This window comes from Chionomys nivalis, chromosome X (genome assembly GCF_950005125.1).
Source record: "Chionomys nivalis chromosome X, mChiNiv1.1, whole genome shotgun sequence".
In the NCBI taxonomy this organism is placed as follows: domain Eukaryota; kingdom Metazoa; phylum Chordata; class Mammalia; order Rodentia; family Cricetidae; genus Chionomys; species Chionomys nivalis.
Window position 1 is genome coordinate 28009891 of NC_080112.1, and position 17902 is coordinate 28027792.

The 17902-nt window shown below is 42.8% G+C and overlaps 1 protein-coding gene across 3 annotated transcripts; it reads left to right on the forward strand.

Moving 5' to 3' along the window:
* Positions 1-15358: 15358 nt before the first annotated feature.
* Mid1ip1 (MID1 interacting protein 1) lies at positions 15359-17678 on the forward strand. 3 transcript variants are annotated; one of them, XM_057759707.1, is made up of 2 exons: positions 15359-15484; positions 15973-17678. In XM_057759707.1, the coding sequence occupies exon 2, from the start codon at positions 16218-16220 to the stop codon at positions 16767-16769; it is 552 nt and encodes a 183-aa protein (XP_057615690.1). In that variant the 5' UTR covers positions 15359-15484; positions 15973-16217; the 3' UTR covers positions 16770-17678. The 3 variants fall into 3 exon arrangements, with proteins under 3 accessions (XP_057615690.1, XP_057615689.1, XP_057615691.1); XM_057759706.1 differs by lacking the exon at positions 15359-15484 and adding an exon at positions 15491-15688; XM_057759708.1 differs by lacking the exon at positions 15359-15484 and adding an exon at positions 15747-15833.
* The last annotated feature ends 224 nt before the right edge of the window (positions 17679-17902 follow it).

Genomic DNA, 17902 nt, shown 5'->3' on the forward strand with positions numbered 1-17902 from the left:
TAAAGCAAAGGACACTGTCACTAAGACAAAAAGGCAACCCACTGACTGGGAGAAGATCTTCACCAACCCCGCAACAGACAAAGGTCTGATCTCCAAAATATATAAAGAACTCAAGAAACTAGACGTTAAAATGATAATTAACCCAATTAAAAAATGGGGCACTGAGCTGAACAGAGAATTCTCAACAGAAGAAGTTCGAATGGCCAAAAGACATTTAAGGTTATGCTCAACTTCCTTAGCGATCAAGGAAATGCAAATCAAGACAACTTTAAGATACCATCTTACACCTGTCAGAATGGCTAAAATAAAAAACACCAATGATAGCCTTTGCTGGAGAGGTTGTGGAGAAAGGGGTACACTCATCCATTGCTGGTGGGAATGCAAACTTGTGCAACCACTTTGGAAAACAGTGTGGCGGTTTCTCAGGAATTTCGGGATCCACCTACCCCTGGACCCAGCAATACCACTCTTGGGAATATACCCAAGAAATGCCCTATCATACAACAAAAGTATATGCTCAACTATGTTCATAGCAGCATTGTTTGTAATAGCCAGAACCTGGAAACAACCTAGATGCCCTTCAATGGAAGAATGGATGAAGAAAGTATGGAATATATACATATTAGAGTATTACTCAGCAGTAAAAACAATGACTTCCTGAATTTTGCAGGCAAATGGACGGAAATAGAAAACACTATCCTGAGTGAGGTGAGCCAGACCCAAAAAGAGGAACATGGGATGTACTCACTCATATTTGGTTTCTAGCCATGAATAGGGGACGTTGAGCCTATTATGCGTGATCCTAGAGAAGCTAATTAGGAAGGTGAACCCAAAGAAAAACATTTAGGCGATGAAAGGAGACAGAGACAAAGACCCACATTGGAGCACCGGACTGAAATCTCAAGGTCCAAATCAAGAGCAGGAGACAGAGCACGAGCAAGGAACTCGGGACCGCGAGGGGTGCACCCACACACTGAGACAATGGAGATGTTCTATCAGGAACTCACCAAGGCCAGCTGGCCTGGGTCTGAAAAAGCATGGGATAAAACCGGACTTGCTGAACATAATGGACAATGAGGACTACTGAGAACTCAAGAACAATGGCAATGGGTTTTTGATCCTACTGCACGTACTGGCTTTGTGGGAGCCTAGGCAGTTTGGATGCTCACCTTACTAGACCTGGATGGAGCTGGGTGGTCCTTGGACTTCCCACAGGGCAGGGAACCCAGATTACTCTTAGGGATGATGAGGGAGGGGGACTTGATGGGGGAGAGGGAGGGAAATGGGAGGTGGTGGTGGGGAGAAGGCAGAAATCTTTAATAAATAAATAAATAAATAAACAGAAAAAGAAAAAAAGATACTGAGTCATGTGGTAGAGTATAGATAATAAATATGAGTTAATTTAAGTAATAAGAGCTATTTAGTAACAAGCTGAGCAATAAATAGTAAATCTCCATGTCAATTTTTGGGTCTGTCCCAATGAAAAACCCCACAACATGGGATGCCTACATTCACATAAAGCCTGAAACAGCTTTAAAATAGTTCAGAACACAGAGTCAAATGTGACATCCTGGTAATCAAGGTCTCATAATAGGCCCAGCATACCGAGACTGCCTGTGGGCTGGAACCAGCTTCCAGCACCATACACTAAGCTGAGTAACACTGGCAGCTGACATAGTAGTTTAAGATTTGTCTCATGAGATCAGAAAGCACTACAGATGCTCAGTAAACATAAATCCAGACAAAAGAAATCTATAAATAGGTTGTGATGTGCTTAAAAATGTATATAGGTTTGAGAAGAAAAGGAGAAAGGGTATAGAGAGTCATAGAAAAAATAGTTTAAAAATAATAAAGTCTTTAAAAAGAATAAACTAATATTTAAAAAGTCACATAAAGATGGAAAATACATGGGGAGTCTGGATCCTGTATATTATTGTGCTATCTTTAAATTTTTTGATTGTTGATGAATAAGCAAAAGCTGCTGAGGGACACTGAATTATTTTAAAAGTGTCTTGAATTCAAAATGGAAGTCAAAAGGTGTATTACTTTGGGGAAGAGGTTTTGCTTTTGTTCCCACAGAAAATGAAAGACTGTAGATGCATTCAGAGTTGAAGAAGATCAGGTTTTATTGTGGAAGACTCCTGAAAATCCTGGCTACAGACGTAGAGCAAGGAGACAAGACACCAATTAAAATGGATGGCACAGGTGATCCAACATCTCAGAACACCTCTGTTGCAATTTCCTCAGAATTCTGCATCCAGAACTACTTCAAGGTTTCTGGCTGAGATGGTCTAGCCTCACAGACTGATCCAGCTAGGACTGAACCATAATCCTGATTTTCTCAGGGTCTTATAATGTTGCCAGTGCCCCCCAGGCAACAGGAAGCATTCAAAGAAATAATTCTCACATTTTCAAGAGATAGGGTAATGACTTTTGGTCATTTGATTTATTATAGATGTTTGACATCATTTAGTGGGGGTTGGTTACAAGTTATTATTTGTTGTGTGCAGGAAGAAAGCTAAACAAAGGAATTAGATTCAAAGATCTCTTTCTGAATGTAGAAGGATGATATGCTATAGAAATGTAATCCAGGCTGGCTTTGAATTTGGGATCCTTGGACCTCAGCTTCCCAAGTGGTTGGATTTCAGGTATCCACCATAAGGTCCATCAAGACACATATTTTTTTTTTTATCAATCACAAATGAGAAATTGAAAAATTGGGGACAAAAGCTAAGGAAATAGTCCATTTCTGGGTAAACAGTGCCAAATACTGACAACATCCAGCATTAATAAGAACGGAAAAGTGGATTTGCAACAGAGTAACATTAGGAAGTAGCATTGCAACCAGTAACATTAGGAAGAGAAATTGTGGAACTATAGCATTAAGCCTGGTGCAGAGAACTGAGGATGAATAAGAAGAGGAAGGAAGACAAGTGGAGAAGGAGGTAGGTGTGAAGGACAAGAAAGAAATCAGGTAGCTGGGATGGGGTAGCTGGGGAGATGACTGCAGAAATTTGTAGTTGACAGTACAGTACACTTTTTATGCTCGAAACCCTTTTTCATCAATTGTATCTTATAAGAACTAGAATTTGGGGTAACATTTAAAAATTGTGATTCATGCTCTAGTGTATCTGATCACCTCCATGGTGTCCCTTCCTGAAGTGTAATAGAAAGCTCCAAACATAGTCCAAAGGAAATTCTTGGTTTTCTCACTTAAACACCCCAGTGTTAACTCTATCTTCTCCCGGAAACTTGACTTTATGCATTCTTTCATCTAAATAAAATGATTGCATTGGCTCCACTTTAAAAATATACACAGAGCAAAACTACTGACCAGCACATGCGCCTTTAAGTCACTTTATTGCCTTTTGGGCAATGGTTGCCTGATGCTCACTTAGCTTTTCCCTTTACTCTTCTAAAGTTCTCAGCTCAGAGAATAACACAGGACTTCATCTAAAATTTAAATCAGGTCTTGGTGTGCCTTTGCTCTATGCATTCCAATGACATTTCTTTCCCCATGAAATGCCAGTCTTTTCCAATGGGATCTGAGCCAGTGGCCTATCTGACCTCATCTCCTAAGCGCTACCGTCCACTGTCTGTCTCAGCCACCCTAGTGGATTTGCCATTCCATGCTTACTTTTGCTTTAGAGCCCTTGCGCTGGCCACACTCTGCATTTGCTCCCTCCGTGTCTGAATAATTTACTTTCACTCTTTCCTTTTATGAGTTCTAAAATGACTTGTTCTTCAAATACCAGCTTTCCTCAGCCTACATAGTTTGAGAGATTTAAACTGTAAGTGATATAAATATTCACATTATGTATAGTTAGGGATTTATGAATTAAGAATATTGGTAGTTTTCTCCAATGGAGTGATACTGGGTATATCAACAACTCCAGGGTAGGTCTCATGTTCGGGAGTACTTGACCAACATATGATGGATTCCAGAGTTTTCCTTGTGCTTTTATTTGGTTAATGTATGGTGTTTTTTGGTTTTGTTTTGTTTTGTTTTTGTTTTTTTTTGCAGTGGGGTGGGGAGGGGTCTTTTATTTTGGTTTCTTGGTTTAGGGAAGTTTTGTTGTTCTATTGGGTTGTTATTTGTCTTTTAAAAAAGAACTTAAAGTTGGGTGAGTAGAGAGGGAAGAGGACATGGAGGAGGGTAATATATGATCAAAATATATTAAAAATTTAGAAAGTGTTTCAAATAATAAAAAATATAGTAATAAAAAAGAATGGGTTGACATGAAAAAAAGAGACTTAAAGAGACAAAGAAAGAATGTAAAAAATGAGAAAGGAAAGAAAGAAAATTGTTATATTTATAGATTGAATGAGAAGTGTCTCCCAATGACTGATGTAATTTGAACACTTGGCCCCAGCTGGTTGTGCTGTTTTGAGAGGTTGAACCTCTGGAAGGCAGAGCTTAGTTAGAGGGAGGTCCCTGGTCCCTGGATGGGCCTTGAAGTTTGTGTCCAGCCCTATTTCTGGTCCTCTTTCAGCTTCTTGTTTCACTAAGATAGCAAGAGGTAAAAAGGGTTTCAGCTATAGCCTCCTAAGACCATGGAGTTATCTGCAGGCATGACTTCCTACCCAGGATAGAGAGTATCATGCCAAAACACAGGCCAAGATAGTTTTCCACCATTATGTTGTTTAGCCAGGTAGTTTATCAAAGTGACAAGAAAAATTAAGCAATACAATTGAGAATTTCCCCAAAATTTCAAGTTAGAAAAACTTCAAGGTCCTAAGGTCTTATACTATGAAAAACAGATGAACTACAGACATATAAATATTTCTTTTTAATTATAGTTCTCATAAACAGTATATCATACTGCATATTAGCATGATACACAATCACAGCCAGCAATACCTTTATAATTACTGCCTACTATGATCCTGATATTCTACAGGAAATATGCCTCACTGTCTTAGACACTGTTTTATTGAAGCAAAGGGACACCATGACCATGGCAACTCATAAAACAACATTTAATTGGGATTTGCTTATGCTTTCAGAGCTTTAGTCCATTAGCATCATGGCAGGGAGCAGGGCAGCATGCAGGCAGACATGGTACTGGAGATGTAGCTGAAAGTTCTATATCTGGATTCTCACGCAGGTGGAAGAGAGAGAGCCACTGGGCCTGGCTTGCACTTCAGAAAACTCAAAGCCCAACTCAAGTGGCACACCTCCTCAAAAAAGTTCACATCTACCCCAACAAAGACACACTTCTAATTTTTTTATGTCGTCCCAGTCCTTGATGACTGAGCATCCAAATACATGAGCCTAGTGAGGCATTCTTATTCAGACCACCACCCTCACTTTCTTAGTTAGGGTTTCTATCGCTGTGACGAAACACCAGGATCAAAAAGCAAATCTGGGAGGAAAGGGTTTATTTGGCTGACGCTTTCACAGCACTGTTCATCATCAAAGGAAATCAGGACAGGAACTCAACCAGGACAGGATCCTGGAGGCAGGAGCTGATGCGAAAGCCATGGAGGGGAGCTGCTTACTTGCTTGCTCCACAGGGCTTGTTCAGCCTGCTTTCTTATAGAATGCAGGACCACATACCCCAGGGTGGCACTGCCCACCATGGGTTGGGCCCTCCCCCATCAGTCACTAATTGAGAAAATGTCTTAGAGCTGGATCGCATGGAGGCTTTTCCTCAACTGAGGCTCCTTTCTCTCTGATGACTCTAGCTTGTGTCAAATTGACCCCAAAAAAGCAGACAGGATATCCATATTTAATCCTTCATTAACCCTGCAAAGTGAAGGAATTGAGGCTTACAAAGGGTACACGTGGCTTCTAAGCACACAAGCAACAACACATGACAATAATTTCCAGAGGGATTGTAGGAGTAGTGAGAAAACAATTCCGACTCTGGGCTTTCTGCTCTTTTTGTGACACTGGGTGATGCGCCACTTACATTCTCTCAAGTAGATACAAGGGTCATTTGAGAAATGGATTTGTACTTCGTTTTAATATCCAAAATTACTCGGTTGTTTCTATGGTCTTTTTTGGGTGTATCATAATAAAACTTTATCAAAACGGGTATGCTACTGAAGAATGGCTAAGTAAGGTAAACACAGCAGTGTTCTTTATAAGAACACAGAATTGGTCCCTTACTTTGGATAGTGTAGTGAGTCTTTTTTTTAATTTATTATATCATCTTTTTTTTTTTTTTGGTTTTTTCGAGACAGGGTTTCTCTGTGGTTTTGGAGCCTGTCCTGGAACTAGCTCTTGTAGACCAGGCTGGTCTCGAACTCACAGAGATCCACCTGCCTCTGCCTCCCGAGTGCTGGGATTAAAGGCGTGCGCCACCACTGCCCGGCTTTATTATATCATCTTATATATAGCATCATGCATGTGAACATGACTCCCTTCTATATCTTGGCTTTTACGTGTATTTTTAAGCATTCTAAAATAATTAGGAAGTCAAAGTACATTATATTCCCATTGTGCATACTCCATTTTAATTTCTGGCCCGAAGAGGAAAGAGAAGTAAATGGAAGGAAGGAAAGGGGGGAAAAGGATAGAAAAGGAACAATGGAAGATAGGAGAGGGGAGGGGAGAATTGACTGTTACTGACTAGAAGATACAACCGGGGTTGTATTTTAGAAGGGCGTCAAATAATACCTTATACTTAAACAGAAAAATAGATTTTGACTAAACAGGACATTAGGTAGTAATAACTCAAACACTGTATTTTCTGGCCAGGCAGGCATTACACAAATGGTAAAAAGAAATGTGAAACACTTGAACCAATTGGTTGAATGTATGAAAGTTATGGTCCCAGCAGTAGGTCAAGAACAACATTATAAAAGCAGCTGAACTGGCTGTTAGAATGGCAGCAAATTTGCTTCAGCTTGGATATAATGAAGCAGAATGTGTTGCCTGAAATTAAATGGAAAAAAACACAATAACTGAGAATGGAATGAACAAACACCAAACCTTGGCTTAGAATTTCTCCATTTAACATATACAGAGTCCCAGGAATCTTCAACTTGGAATATTCTGGATTCTGCATCCTAAGTGCTGTGATTCAGATCATCTCCTTCTGGTAAAGGAAGAGACTAAATGAGAGCAATGCACTTTATTTAATACCTGGCCATGGTATTCTGTTCATTCCCCCTTTCTTATTTAACAGATTTTTTGCTAAGCAAATCAAGATTGTTGCTCTTTCTAAAACCCAAGATCCAATTACTGCATAAATCACTTCAGCAATCCTACTTAGATTTGCAACTAGTTTAAATCAGAATTAGAAAGTTATTTGAATCTGTCCAGTAGAAACCAAAGGGTCATTTCTATGGACACGCTGTCGTCCTAGATGAATATTTACAATAAATACTGTTGAACAAATTATGCCACATATGAACATTTTTATAATTCTGGCAAAGATAATCACTCACTTTACACAAAATGAAATTACACAAGGCACTTGGTGTTTGAAAACGGAAAATGTGTCTCCTTGTTTAATATTTTTTCCCAGGAACAAAATGATAATTAGAGCCAAATAAAGGTATCCATTAATGACATACTTATGAATTTACTCCCAAGTTTCTACTTATTGCAGAATCATTTAGGGGACAAAGAAATTGATCGTGTACCCTAGATGGATTTCAGATGTCCAAGACTAATGCTAACACAAAATTCAGTCTTTGTGAGCTAAATTAGCTAAGATAACCTGCGCATTGCAACCTAGCTCCAAGCTAATGTAGCTAACATAGGCCTCTGATCAGATTTAGAGTATAGACGAAGGCCCAGGGAGAGTCACAACTCCACTAATGTACTCTTTTTTATTTATTTGTAGGGTTAGAAGAAGAGATGTCATGGAAAGAATAAACCCACATCAGATGTTTCTTGATATCCCCAGTCATAAGCAACCAATCAGAATGGCAAAGGTGAATATCAATACATAAATGTGTCAAACAAATGAATACTTAGAAATAGAATTTATGGGGTTGTAGGAAAACATTCCTTTAATAGGATTGCCTCTAAGAATGTCATTCCTCTAACATTAAGGTTCCAAAGCATATAAAAATAGGAATTTTTCTCTTTATGGTAGTGAGGACTGAACATATAGTCTCATACATTTGAGTTAAGTGTTCTACCATTAAATTAAGGTTCCTATTGCTGTGAAGAGGCACAACGACCACAGCAGCTCTTATAAAGGAAAACATTTCATTGTAGTGGCTCCCTTACAGTTTCAGAGATCTAGTCCATTTATCATCATGGTGTGACATGGTGGTGTGCAAGCAAACATGGTGCTGGAGAAGGAGCTGAGAGTCCTACATCTTGACTCACAGGCAACAGGAAGTGGTCTGTTTCACTGGGCATGGCTTGAGCATACATGAGACCTCAAAGCCCACCCCCAAAGTGACACACTTCCTCCTACAATGCCACACCTATTCTAACAAGGCCATATCTCTTAATAGTGCCACTCCCTTTGGCGGTCATTTTCTTTCAAACTACCACAACCAATAAATTACATCTCTAGCTGGACTTTCCTTCTACTGTCGTTGACAGAATCCGAAAGAAGCATGGCTAAGCCAGACATAGTAGTTCACGCCTTTAATCCCAGCACTGGGAATGCAGAATCAGGTGGATCTCTGAGTTCTGAGTCAGTCTGGTCTACAGAGTTCCAGGACAGTCAGGGCTACACAGAGAAGCCCTGTCTCAAATCCCACCCCCAATAAAAAGGACAGTAATTCCTAAGCTTCCACATTTCAGAGAGCTTACTATTTTCCTGCTGTCATTTTAATTCAGTTCAATTTTGCCCTGCAAATAGTGAGAGCATGTAATTCCAAATCAGGTTGACTCTTTCCTTTGCCCTGCTCTCCCCCAGAATCATACATGGACGCAGTTTCAAAAATATTAATCAAGCATAGCATACATGGAGAAAAATAGTCAGTCGAGTCTGTCAGCCTGACACACTTTCACAAATTGAACACAGCCATTTCACGAGCATCTTGCACCCTGCTGAAGACACAGAGCATAATTTGTTGTTTTTGTTTTGTTGTTGTGAGACTACATCTAGCCATGCAACTGAGTGGCCTGGAGCTCTCTCTGTGCACAAGGCTGGCATTGAACTCACAGAGATTCATCTGTCTCTGCCTCTTGAGTTCTGGGCCACCAAATCTGGCTCATACATATTTACTTTAAATAAAACGTTAGAAATTAATTTAGCTGATTTTTTTTTGGCAGTAACTGAAGTGGTAGTGAAAGAAATCATGAACTCAAGAAAAGAGATTCTTCTATACAAAAACATTAGTCCTTAAAAGGCCCTCTAAGCTGAGAAAAAAATAGCTTGAAAATATTGAGATCTTTCTATCTTGCGTTTGGAACTGCTCAACTGGTTTTAGACATCACTGACGATAGTAAAAGTTGATTAGCTCTGCTGCTATCCCTCCATCTTTCCATTCTGTTGCTTGTATTACTTGGTTTTCTTAGGGTTTAAAATATTTACTTTTGATCTGCAACCATAGTACCCACATGGGTTAATCTTATTCCTATAGTAAGTGGTTTAAGTCTACCATGATCCTCTCTCTCATCAGAACTTCTCTGATCCCTAGTTTGGTCCAGCTGCTAGCATTGGTGTGCTAGCAGAATTTTATCCCGAAGGATTTTGTGAGACACCATGTGGTTACTGGGAATTGAACTCAAGACCTTTGGGAGAGCAGGCAATGCTCTTAACCTCTGAGCCATCTCTCCAGCCCCCATCCCGAAGGATTTTAAGAAGAGTTCTGAGTTCATGTTTGAGAATGTCTACTGATTTGTACTTCAACGACAGGATAGTCTTCAATCATCTAGCCTTTCTTTTAGCTCTATGTGTCTTATCCACAGAATGAGTCTCCCCACTCTACCACCCTTGTGTTGACCTCTTTTCCTGTCTGAATAGTTCAAAAGTGTTTTTCTCTTTTCTTGAATTTGAAAAAGACAATTAACTTGCTTTTCAACTGTTCTGAATAATTTTATTTAATGTTCAGCATGTCTATTAAACAAGCAGATGAACAAAATTTTTTTAAGGAAAATTTCCTGTTACTTTTACTTTTTCCTTTTAAGATTCATTCTCTCTCTCTCTCTCTCTCTCTCTCTCTCTCTCTCTCTCGTGTGTGTGTGTGTGATTGTGAATACAGGTACCTGCAGAGTCCAGAAAAGGACATTGTATAGCATGAAGCTAAAGAGGCAGTTGTGAGTCCCTCAGTGTGGATGCTGGGACTCTGCAATAATGGTACACGCTCTTAACTGCTGAACCATTTCCTCTACCCCTCATTTGTATTTTCTACTTCACTTGCTGGAGCTCTTCTCCGGGGACATCCATTATCCTTAAATTATGCTCTCTTTGCTTCCATATCCAGCATCTACTACTTTCCTTAACTCTTTCTGGTCATTCGCTCATGCATTTCCATGAACTCCAGTGCTTTTATACTCGCCTCCACACTTCGCTCTGTCATAACGAACAGCTGACTGTTCTTGGCTGTTTCTATTTAGTTTATTAGCTTTCTAGTAATACATTAATTCAAAGTGTGCTTCTTTTTCAATTTCATTTTATAAATCTTCCTAGGGATTTATTATTTTCCTCTTTTTATCAAAATTTTTTATAGTTCCTATTTCTTCTGAGTCACATTTTTGCCCATACTTGTGTAATTTATATACTATCAATTTGAGCCTATTAATTCTTCATACTACTCTTTACTTCTTACTCATGACCATGACCTTAGCCTACACATTCTATCTGGACAGTCTAATAAAATGTAGGTGAATTCTCTAGACTACAGCATCTAAGTTTAGTTTCATTATTTGAGTCAAAAAAATAAATTATTTATAAGATACTTACTGATGAACATTCAAATGTGTCCATTGGGTAATATATTTCTGACACTATAGTCTCAACAAAATGCAAATAAATATATGTTAGAGTTTGAACATATGCCATAGATAATTATATCTTTTCTTCCTATGTTACAGATTTTTAAACTTTAAATTTGATTTTGGAATTTACCATATCGACACCCATTAGAATAAAAGAGGAACATTCTCATTGCTACTTTTAAGTAGATCTTGGCATTTGAAGAAATCCAAAAATAATTTTATTGTTTTAAATTGTTTATTTCTTTTATTTTTTGAGAAGTATAACTTCATCATTTCTCTCTTTCCTTCCTCTCTCCAAGCCTTCCCGTGGACCCTCTTATGTTGGAATCGCAGATAGTTGTGAGTCACCTGATATGGGTGCTGGGATCAGAACTTGGGTCCTTTGGAAGAAAAACAAATGTTCTTAACCACTGAGCCATCTCTCCAACTTCTATTTCTAGTTTATATACCATGTGACAGTAGCTTATCTGTAATACTATAAAAATATTCTCCTTAACTCTATAGGAAAGAAGCTGGTCTTTAACTTGAGAGCTCAGTAAAGCACTTAGCAAGGTGTCTCATACTATTTCTTCTGGATGGTGGCAGAATTAATATGATTCATGGCTGGCTGAAAAAAATATGCCAAAAGTACCAGTTAATGAACTAATATCATGTTGAAGAAACTCTCCAGATGTTTAATAGTGCTTTGCCCTTTGTGCAGTACTCAGTGGTACCTGTTACCAGGAGCTTGGATGAATACACCGAACAGGTATCAAATGTGTGGCTAATATCCAAGTGTATGAGAGCACAAAATCAGAATCCAAACTACTAAAACAGGCTGGAGTAATGACCGAAAATCTACTTAGGTAAAAGTAATAGTTCTTTTTTGTCAACAAATATCTCCACTGCCCGGGAATAAGATATACAAATCTTGTTGTACATATGACAACATGAGTGTAACAATTAAACCAAATCCGTTAACTGCTAGACATCACTGTAAAAAGTATTTATTTGTTGGGTAGTAAAAGAGCGCTGGGTCTGGCACTTGGGGAATTAGGTCTAGAAAAGTTATCATTCACAATAAAATGGATGGCTTTGCCACTCCTTTTTGCACCAGCAAAGATGGAACTTGGAATGAGATCCAAGTGTGAAACTTGGAGACAAAGGCAAGGACGGTGCCGAGAATATGTGAGCAACTCAACCAAAAGCGAGGATTACTACAGGAAGCAAAGGTAACTGACTTGAGATATCGTGGATTCAAGGGAGACCATTCAAGCACCAACCATGTGCTTCATGGCTTTCCGAAGAGTTCCAAAACCAGAGGCCTGACACCGGAGGATGAAACGCACAAGAACATAGGCTAGGGTGACCACTTGGTGGAGATGTTGTGAGCAATTTCAGTACAAAGGGAAGGTTGGGCTACATGGCCTCTCCAAGGACAGTGCAATTGTCAGATTTCCAGGAGCGTTTTCATGAAGCTATTGCCTCTAACTTCTCTATCAGTCCGATCAAGGTTCTCAGTTGCCTTGGCTTGGGCTAGTTTCTAGCCTGAAAATACCACTTTCTGTCCAGCCCCGAGGCAGATCTTCCATTTCTCTAGTGTTTCTTCTTTCACCGGTTTACTCTTCTTCACTCCTTTGCTTAGCAATTTGCCACCTTTAAATGCCACCAAAGCCATCAAAGAGAGGCAACAGGAGGGGGAGTTGGTGAATTATTGGGGAGAGGATTGCATAGGGACAATGAGTCAGCTAAGCATCATTTCCTGGTTACTGATTAAAGTAAAGAGCTCCCGAGTGAGGGCTCTGGAAAAAGCAGAGCGGGTGAAGAATGTCAGGCCAGGTTTATAAACAGGAATCTAGCACACTGGTGAGAAAAGTAGAGACCAAGGCGCCCTGCCTTAAGCCGGTACTCAAAAGTCATTTACTCAACTGATGATTGCTATGGTTCTCCTTAAACAAAATGAGTCTTGGACAGGTTGCTTGGGAGCTTTCAGTCAGTTCCAGAACGAGATAGGGTAGGTGCCTGGAGCAACCAGAGGAGCTCTCTACATCTTACCCGGCCTGGCCCAACCCGTTTAGTACCCATGTGACCCCCAGGAATCGTTTTTATTTTTATTTTTTTTACAGCCTTGCATTAGGGGAAAACTGGCTGCAGGCCGGTTGCCAGGGACGCTTGCCATTAGCTCTTCTGGGCTGGGGTGAAAGAGGACACTTGGGGGAGGGGTCTATGGCTTCCGACTGGCTAGGGCCAAAGGTTCATTTGCATAACTCTCTCAGAAGCCTTCTGATTGGCTGGGACAGGAGGGGTGGCTGTGGGGTGATTCCAAGGGCCCGGAGCTCTGGCCTAAGGACCTTTCCGTTCTGGAGTTACCCCGGTGGGTGTGAGTTATTGTGTGGGCACTGGGGAGCAGGGAGGCCCGGTTTGGGAAGTTTTGCCGTCAGGTGCATGAGCCATCATCTCGTAGTTTAAGAAATGTGTAAGAACAGGCACCGAGTCAAGACACTGGAAGATCCAGACAGAAGGAAGGAAATTGATCGTATTGATCGAGAGGAAGGATGGAGGCCAAAGAGAAGGGGCTAGGGGCTTTCTCCCAGGCTGGGAGTCTTTTTAGAGTGGGATTCCTTTGCTTTGGATTTCCGTTTTCGGTGAGCTGATGATCACATTGTTGGTACTAAGTAGCAGAGAAAAGAAGGCAGGATTGCAGCATTTAATAACTCAGAGCAATTCCAAATTTTCATCAGGGTACATTCTTGAAATATCCAGAGGGTCTGGGATGGAGTCAAACTACATTTTAAGTTATGAGAAAAATCAGATACTGGAAACTAAGTAGTCTGTTTTTTTCCGGAGCCCTACTCCCTGAATATCATCTGGCGTAAGGTTTAAAACAAGCCTGGACTGTTTTATACTCTCCTGCACCGAAGAAGTGATGGTTGGGTGCAGATGGTCTCTGGTTCATCTTAGCCCAATTGGCCTATATTTGAGGATTCAAACTCTTCACATTCAATGCCTCTAGGTTATGATGAAGTCTCATATTGAGTACAATTAATCTTCATACATTATAATGTATACAATGAGTTTCACCTCCATTATCTCATTGAACCCTGACAAAAAAAAAAAAAAAAAAAAAAACTTTGCCATGACCCAAGAAGAAGTTCCTTTGTATTGCTAAAGAAACACTGGAAAAGTTTCTCACATGGGAGACACTCCATTTTGTTGACAAACAGAGAAGGTGGAAATGTTTACAAGTTTGTGTGCAGAAAGAGAAGGGGGAGATTATTCTAGTACTTCCGAACTACACAATGCATCGTTTCCCTATACAGTCTTCTTTCCACTGATCTCCTTAGGGCAGATAACATTAGTTCACTTCTAAAAGAACATGGACACTGAAGCGGAAGAATGGGAAGTTCAAAAAAACAAACAAACAAACCAAACCAAAGAAAGCATGGGTTAGAAACATGGTTTCCGGTAGGTAGTAGCGGTTCTTCAAGAAAGAGAGAGAAACGTATATGTGTTGCTCCTTGGCCGGGTGCACTTTTTGTCTTGCACGGGAATGCTGTACTAAAACCTCCTTGAAGATTTTAGTGGAAGGAAACTTAAAATGAGAAGCCTGGGTCCTAATTATCTGTAGGAATGTCAGAGTAGACGGGAGGATGAGGGATGTGGAGAAGGAAGTGAAGCAGGAAAAGAAGTATGGGCTGAAGGTTGGGAACCCTAAGTGGAAAACTTGAAAGCTACACCCAGGGCTGAGATACACAGTTTAGGCCTTATTAAGTAACCCTTGCTTAAGAACTTTCTTTTGAAAGGAGCACTTGACACACTCCAGAAAGTTATTGGATACACTCCCATTTTTTTTTCTGTTAAATGAACACCTGACCTAACTTCTGGCACCTTCTCCTGGGTTTTTTTGATAGCCAAAAGGCTACAAGGCCCAGGTTCGTGCTCCATTGCCACACTCTGATCTCCTGGTGCAGAAATAAAAAATTCTATAGATCAAATAACACCGGTGCTCTTCATACCTACCTGGCAGCCGTAGTAGGAAAGTCCGGTAAAGACCCTACCAGGAGGGAACCAAATACCCCAGTACTCCCATTCCCCAGCAACTGACCACGACCAGGGCCGTGGAGGAAGCACCGCGTGTCCACGTGCATCCGGCGTGTTCTGCTACTCTTCTTACATAAGACTCCCCGTATGGAGTCAGGGCAGCTGTGAGTCCCTCTTACCCGACGTCTAATAATAAACCGAAGCTAAGTTTCCGGGCGACAGCCACTCTAGATTCCGCATTGAGGGGATCTTTTGCAACCCGGACACACAAGCATTCAGGTCATCCCACCCGGCGAGTGCGCGCCAAGTCCGCCCAGCCCGCGCGCGCCAGTCCGCCCTCTAGTTTGGATGGTGGCTCCTTGGGCTCAGTGCCTCGCCCTCCCTCCCCCAACCAGCTTGCTCTGGGTTTGGTGCTGGGGCGCGGCCGCTCCATCCTCTCAGCCCTACCCTCCCTTGCCCTGCTGGGTTGCCTAGCCTTAGCCCGGGTATCAGGCGAGAGGCGGAGCTGCCTGGCGTGGCGTGCTCCGCCCCAGCGGTAGAGAGGGCTGGGCGAGTGTTACTAGCGGTCAGAGCTGGGACCTTTTATCTGTGCTGCTGGAAGAGGTAGGAGGAGGAGACATCGGGGGTGGTCCTGGGTGCCTGGGACACCTTTCCTGGACTATAAATTGAGCACCTGGGATGGGCAGGGGGCTGAAGCAGCCACCACCACCCGCACTCACAGCCCAGTTCGTGACCGCAGCAGCGCCCTTGGGCAGCCACCGTCCTCAACGCAAACACTGAGAACAGGGAGATCTCGCAGCTCAAGAGGTGGGTGTTCCCGCCCTGTGGCTGCCCCGGCTAACACAGTTGCTTTCGTTGAGGTTTTAGAAGAGAGAAACGGGCGAGTCTGGCCTGAGGGAGATCCTTTCTCCCCTTTTTTTTCCTCAAAGGTCCTCTGCTAGCATTGGAGAAGGTGATACTGCCTGGTCCCAGGGAGCCACCCTGGCGCCGTCTCCAGCCAGCAGTAGCCAGGGTGGGAGCATCGCGCGGACTGGGGCGCCAGGCACCCTAACCCAGTGGGTAATTTGTTCTTTTCGTCTCTTTTCTAACAGGTCAAGGCTAAACCCAACCATCCACTGTCATCGCGAGCCAAAGCTAGGAGCAGCCGCGCATCACGCAGGGCTGGGCTGCGACAGAAACCAGAGTTAGAGAGGGCGGAGAAGGATCTGGGAATCCCGTCTCACCGGCTACAAGCAGGCTCCCAGCACCGGCCTCTGAGAGCGCTTGAAGGCAGGCATCGCCAGCGGTCTATCTCGGTTTACCAGCGTCCCAGTGTTTCCGCGCCCGCTCGGCCACCATGATGCAAATCTGCGACACTTATAACCAGAAGCACTCGCTCTTTAACGCCATGAATCGCTTCATTGGCGCGGTGAACAACATGGACCAGACCGTGATGGTGCCCAGTCTGCTGCGCGACGTGCCCCTCTCCGAGCCGGAGCTAGACAACGAAGTCGGCGTGGAGGTAGGAGGCAGTGGTGGCTGCCTGGAGGAACGCACGACCCCGGCCCCCAGCCCCGGCAGCGCCAATGGAAGCTTTTTCGCGCCCTCCCGGGACATGTATAGCCACTACGTGCTGCTTAAGTCCATCCGCAACGACATCGAGTGGGGAGTCCTGCACCAGCCATCGTCCCCGCCGGCCGGGAGCGAGGAGAGCACCTGGAAGTCCAAGGACATCCTGGTGGGCCTGAGCCACCTGGAGAGTGCAGATGCCGGCGAGGAAGATCTGGAGCAGCAGTTCCACTACCACCTGCGCGGGTTGCACACCGTGCTCTCCAAACTCACCCGCAAAGCCAACATCCTCACCAACAGATACAAGCAGGAGATCGGCTTCAGTAATTGGGGCCAGTGAGGCGGGCCTCTTCCCCGCTGCCCAGCACCCTTTTGGGCCGGCTCTCCCACCCCCTCTTTCCCCCAAGCTATTTTCTTCCTGGTTGTGGGGCGCCAAGGGCACGCTGCAAAGTTGGGCTGTGTACGTGGGGGGTTGTGTGAAGAAGAGGGCCTGCCTCATCATGAGAGCAGAGGAAAGTAGTCGCCAGAGAGGGGGGTTCAAGGACCCCCGGAGGGGGCCTGCTCTGTGTTGGTGGGAATGGGACTGGGCCAATGTCCTTCATTCAGCCTGTGCCTTTCTTGGGGTTTCTTTTCTGTTCTTCTTTCCGGAAGAGAAGGGCCATGCCAGGGCACAGCGCTGGGTTGCCACACTTGGGAGGGCAGCTTCTGGCTGGGTGCGGGTGCAGGGGGGAGGCGGGGCGCAGCCTCCTGCCCGCCCTGCTTTGAGCTGCAAGAGGAGGCCCTGGCGTTGCTAGGATTGCGTCAGTTTTCCTGTTTGCACTATTTCTTTTTGTAACAGTGACCCTGTCTTAAGTATTTCGAATCTCTTTGCTCTGTAACTTCTTCGATTCCATTGTGATAAGCGCACAAGCAGCACTGTCGGTAACCGGTACTACTTTATTAATGATTTTCTGTTACACTGTACAGTAGTCCTGTGGCACCCCATCCCTTTCACGCCACCCCTCCCCCACCCCTGTGTGTGTAAACTGGCTGTGCGCCAGCTTGGATGAAGCTTGCCACTCGGCCAGCGAAATAATATTATTTTGAGAAAGTGGATTTATCTAGAGTGGAACCAACTGACATTCTATCCGTGTCGTAAGTAGAATGATGAAGGGTTCCACTGTGTTATTATGTCTTGTTTATTTAAAACTTTTTTTAATCCAGATGTAGACTATATTCTAAAAAATAAAACAGCAAATGTGTTAACTAAATCGAACCACTGTGTGTTGCTCTTTAATTCACCAATGAGTGGCCAAATCATTAAGAAAATTTCCTTTATTTAACTGATGTTAAGTATTTTCTCCCTGATAGTTCCAGTCGGGGGAGGATAGTCAGCTGGATAACCATGTAGTTTTGTCAAGTAGCTTCTGGTCAGGATTTCTTCTAATTCAGTTCCAAGATGGGATCAAATATCCCAACAAAAGGTTCATAAAT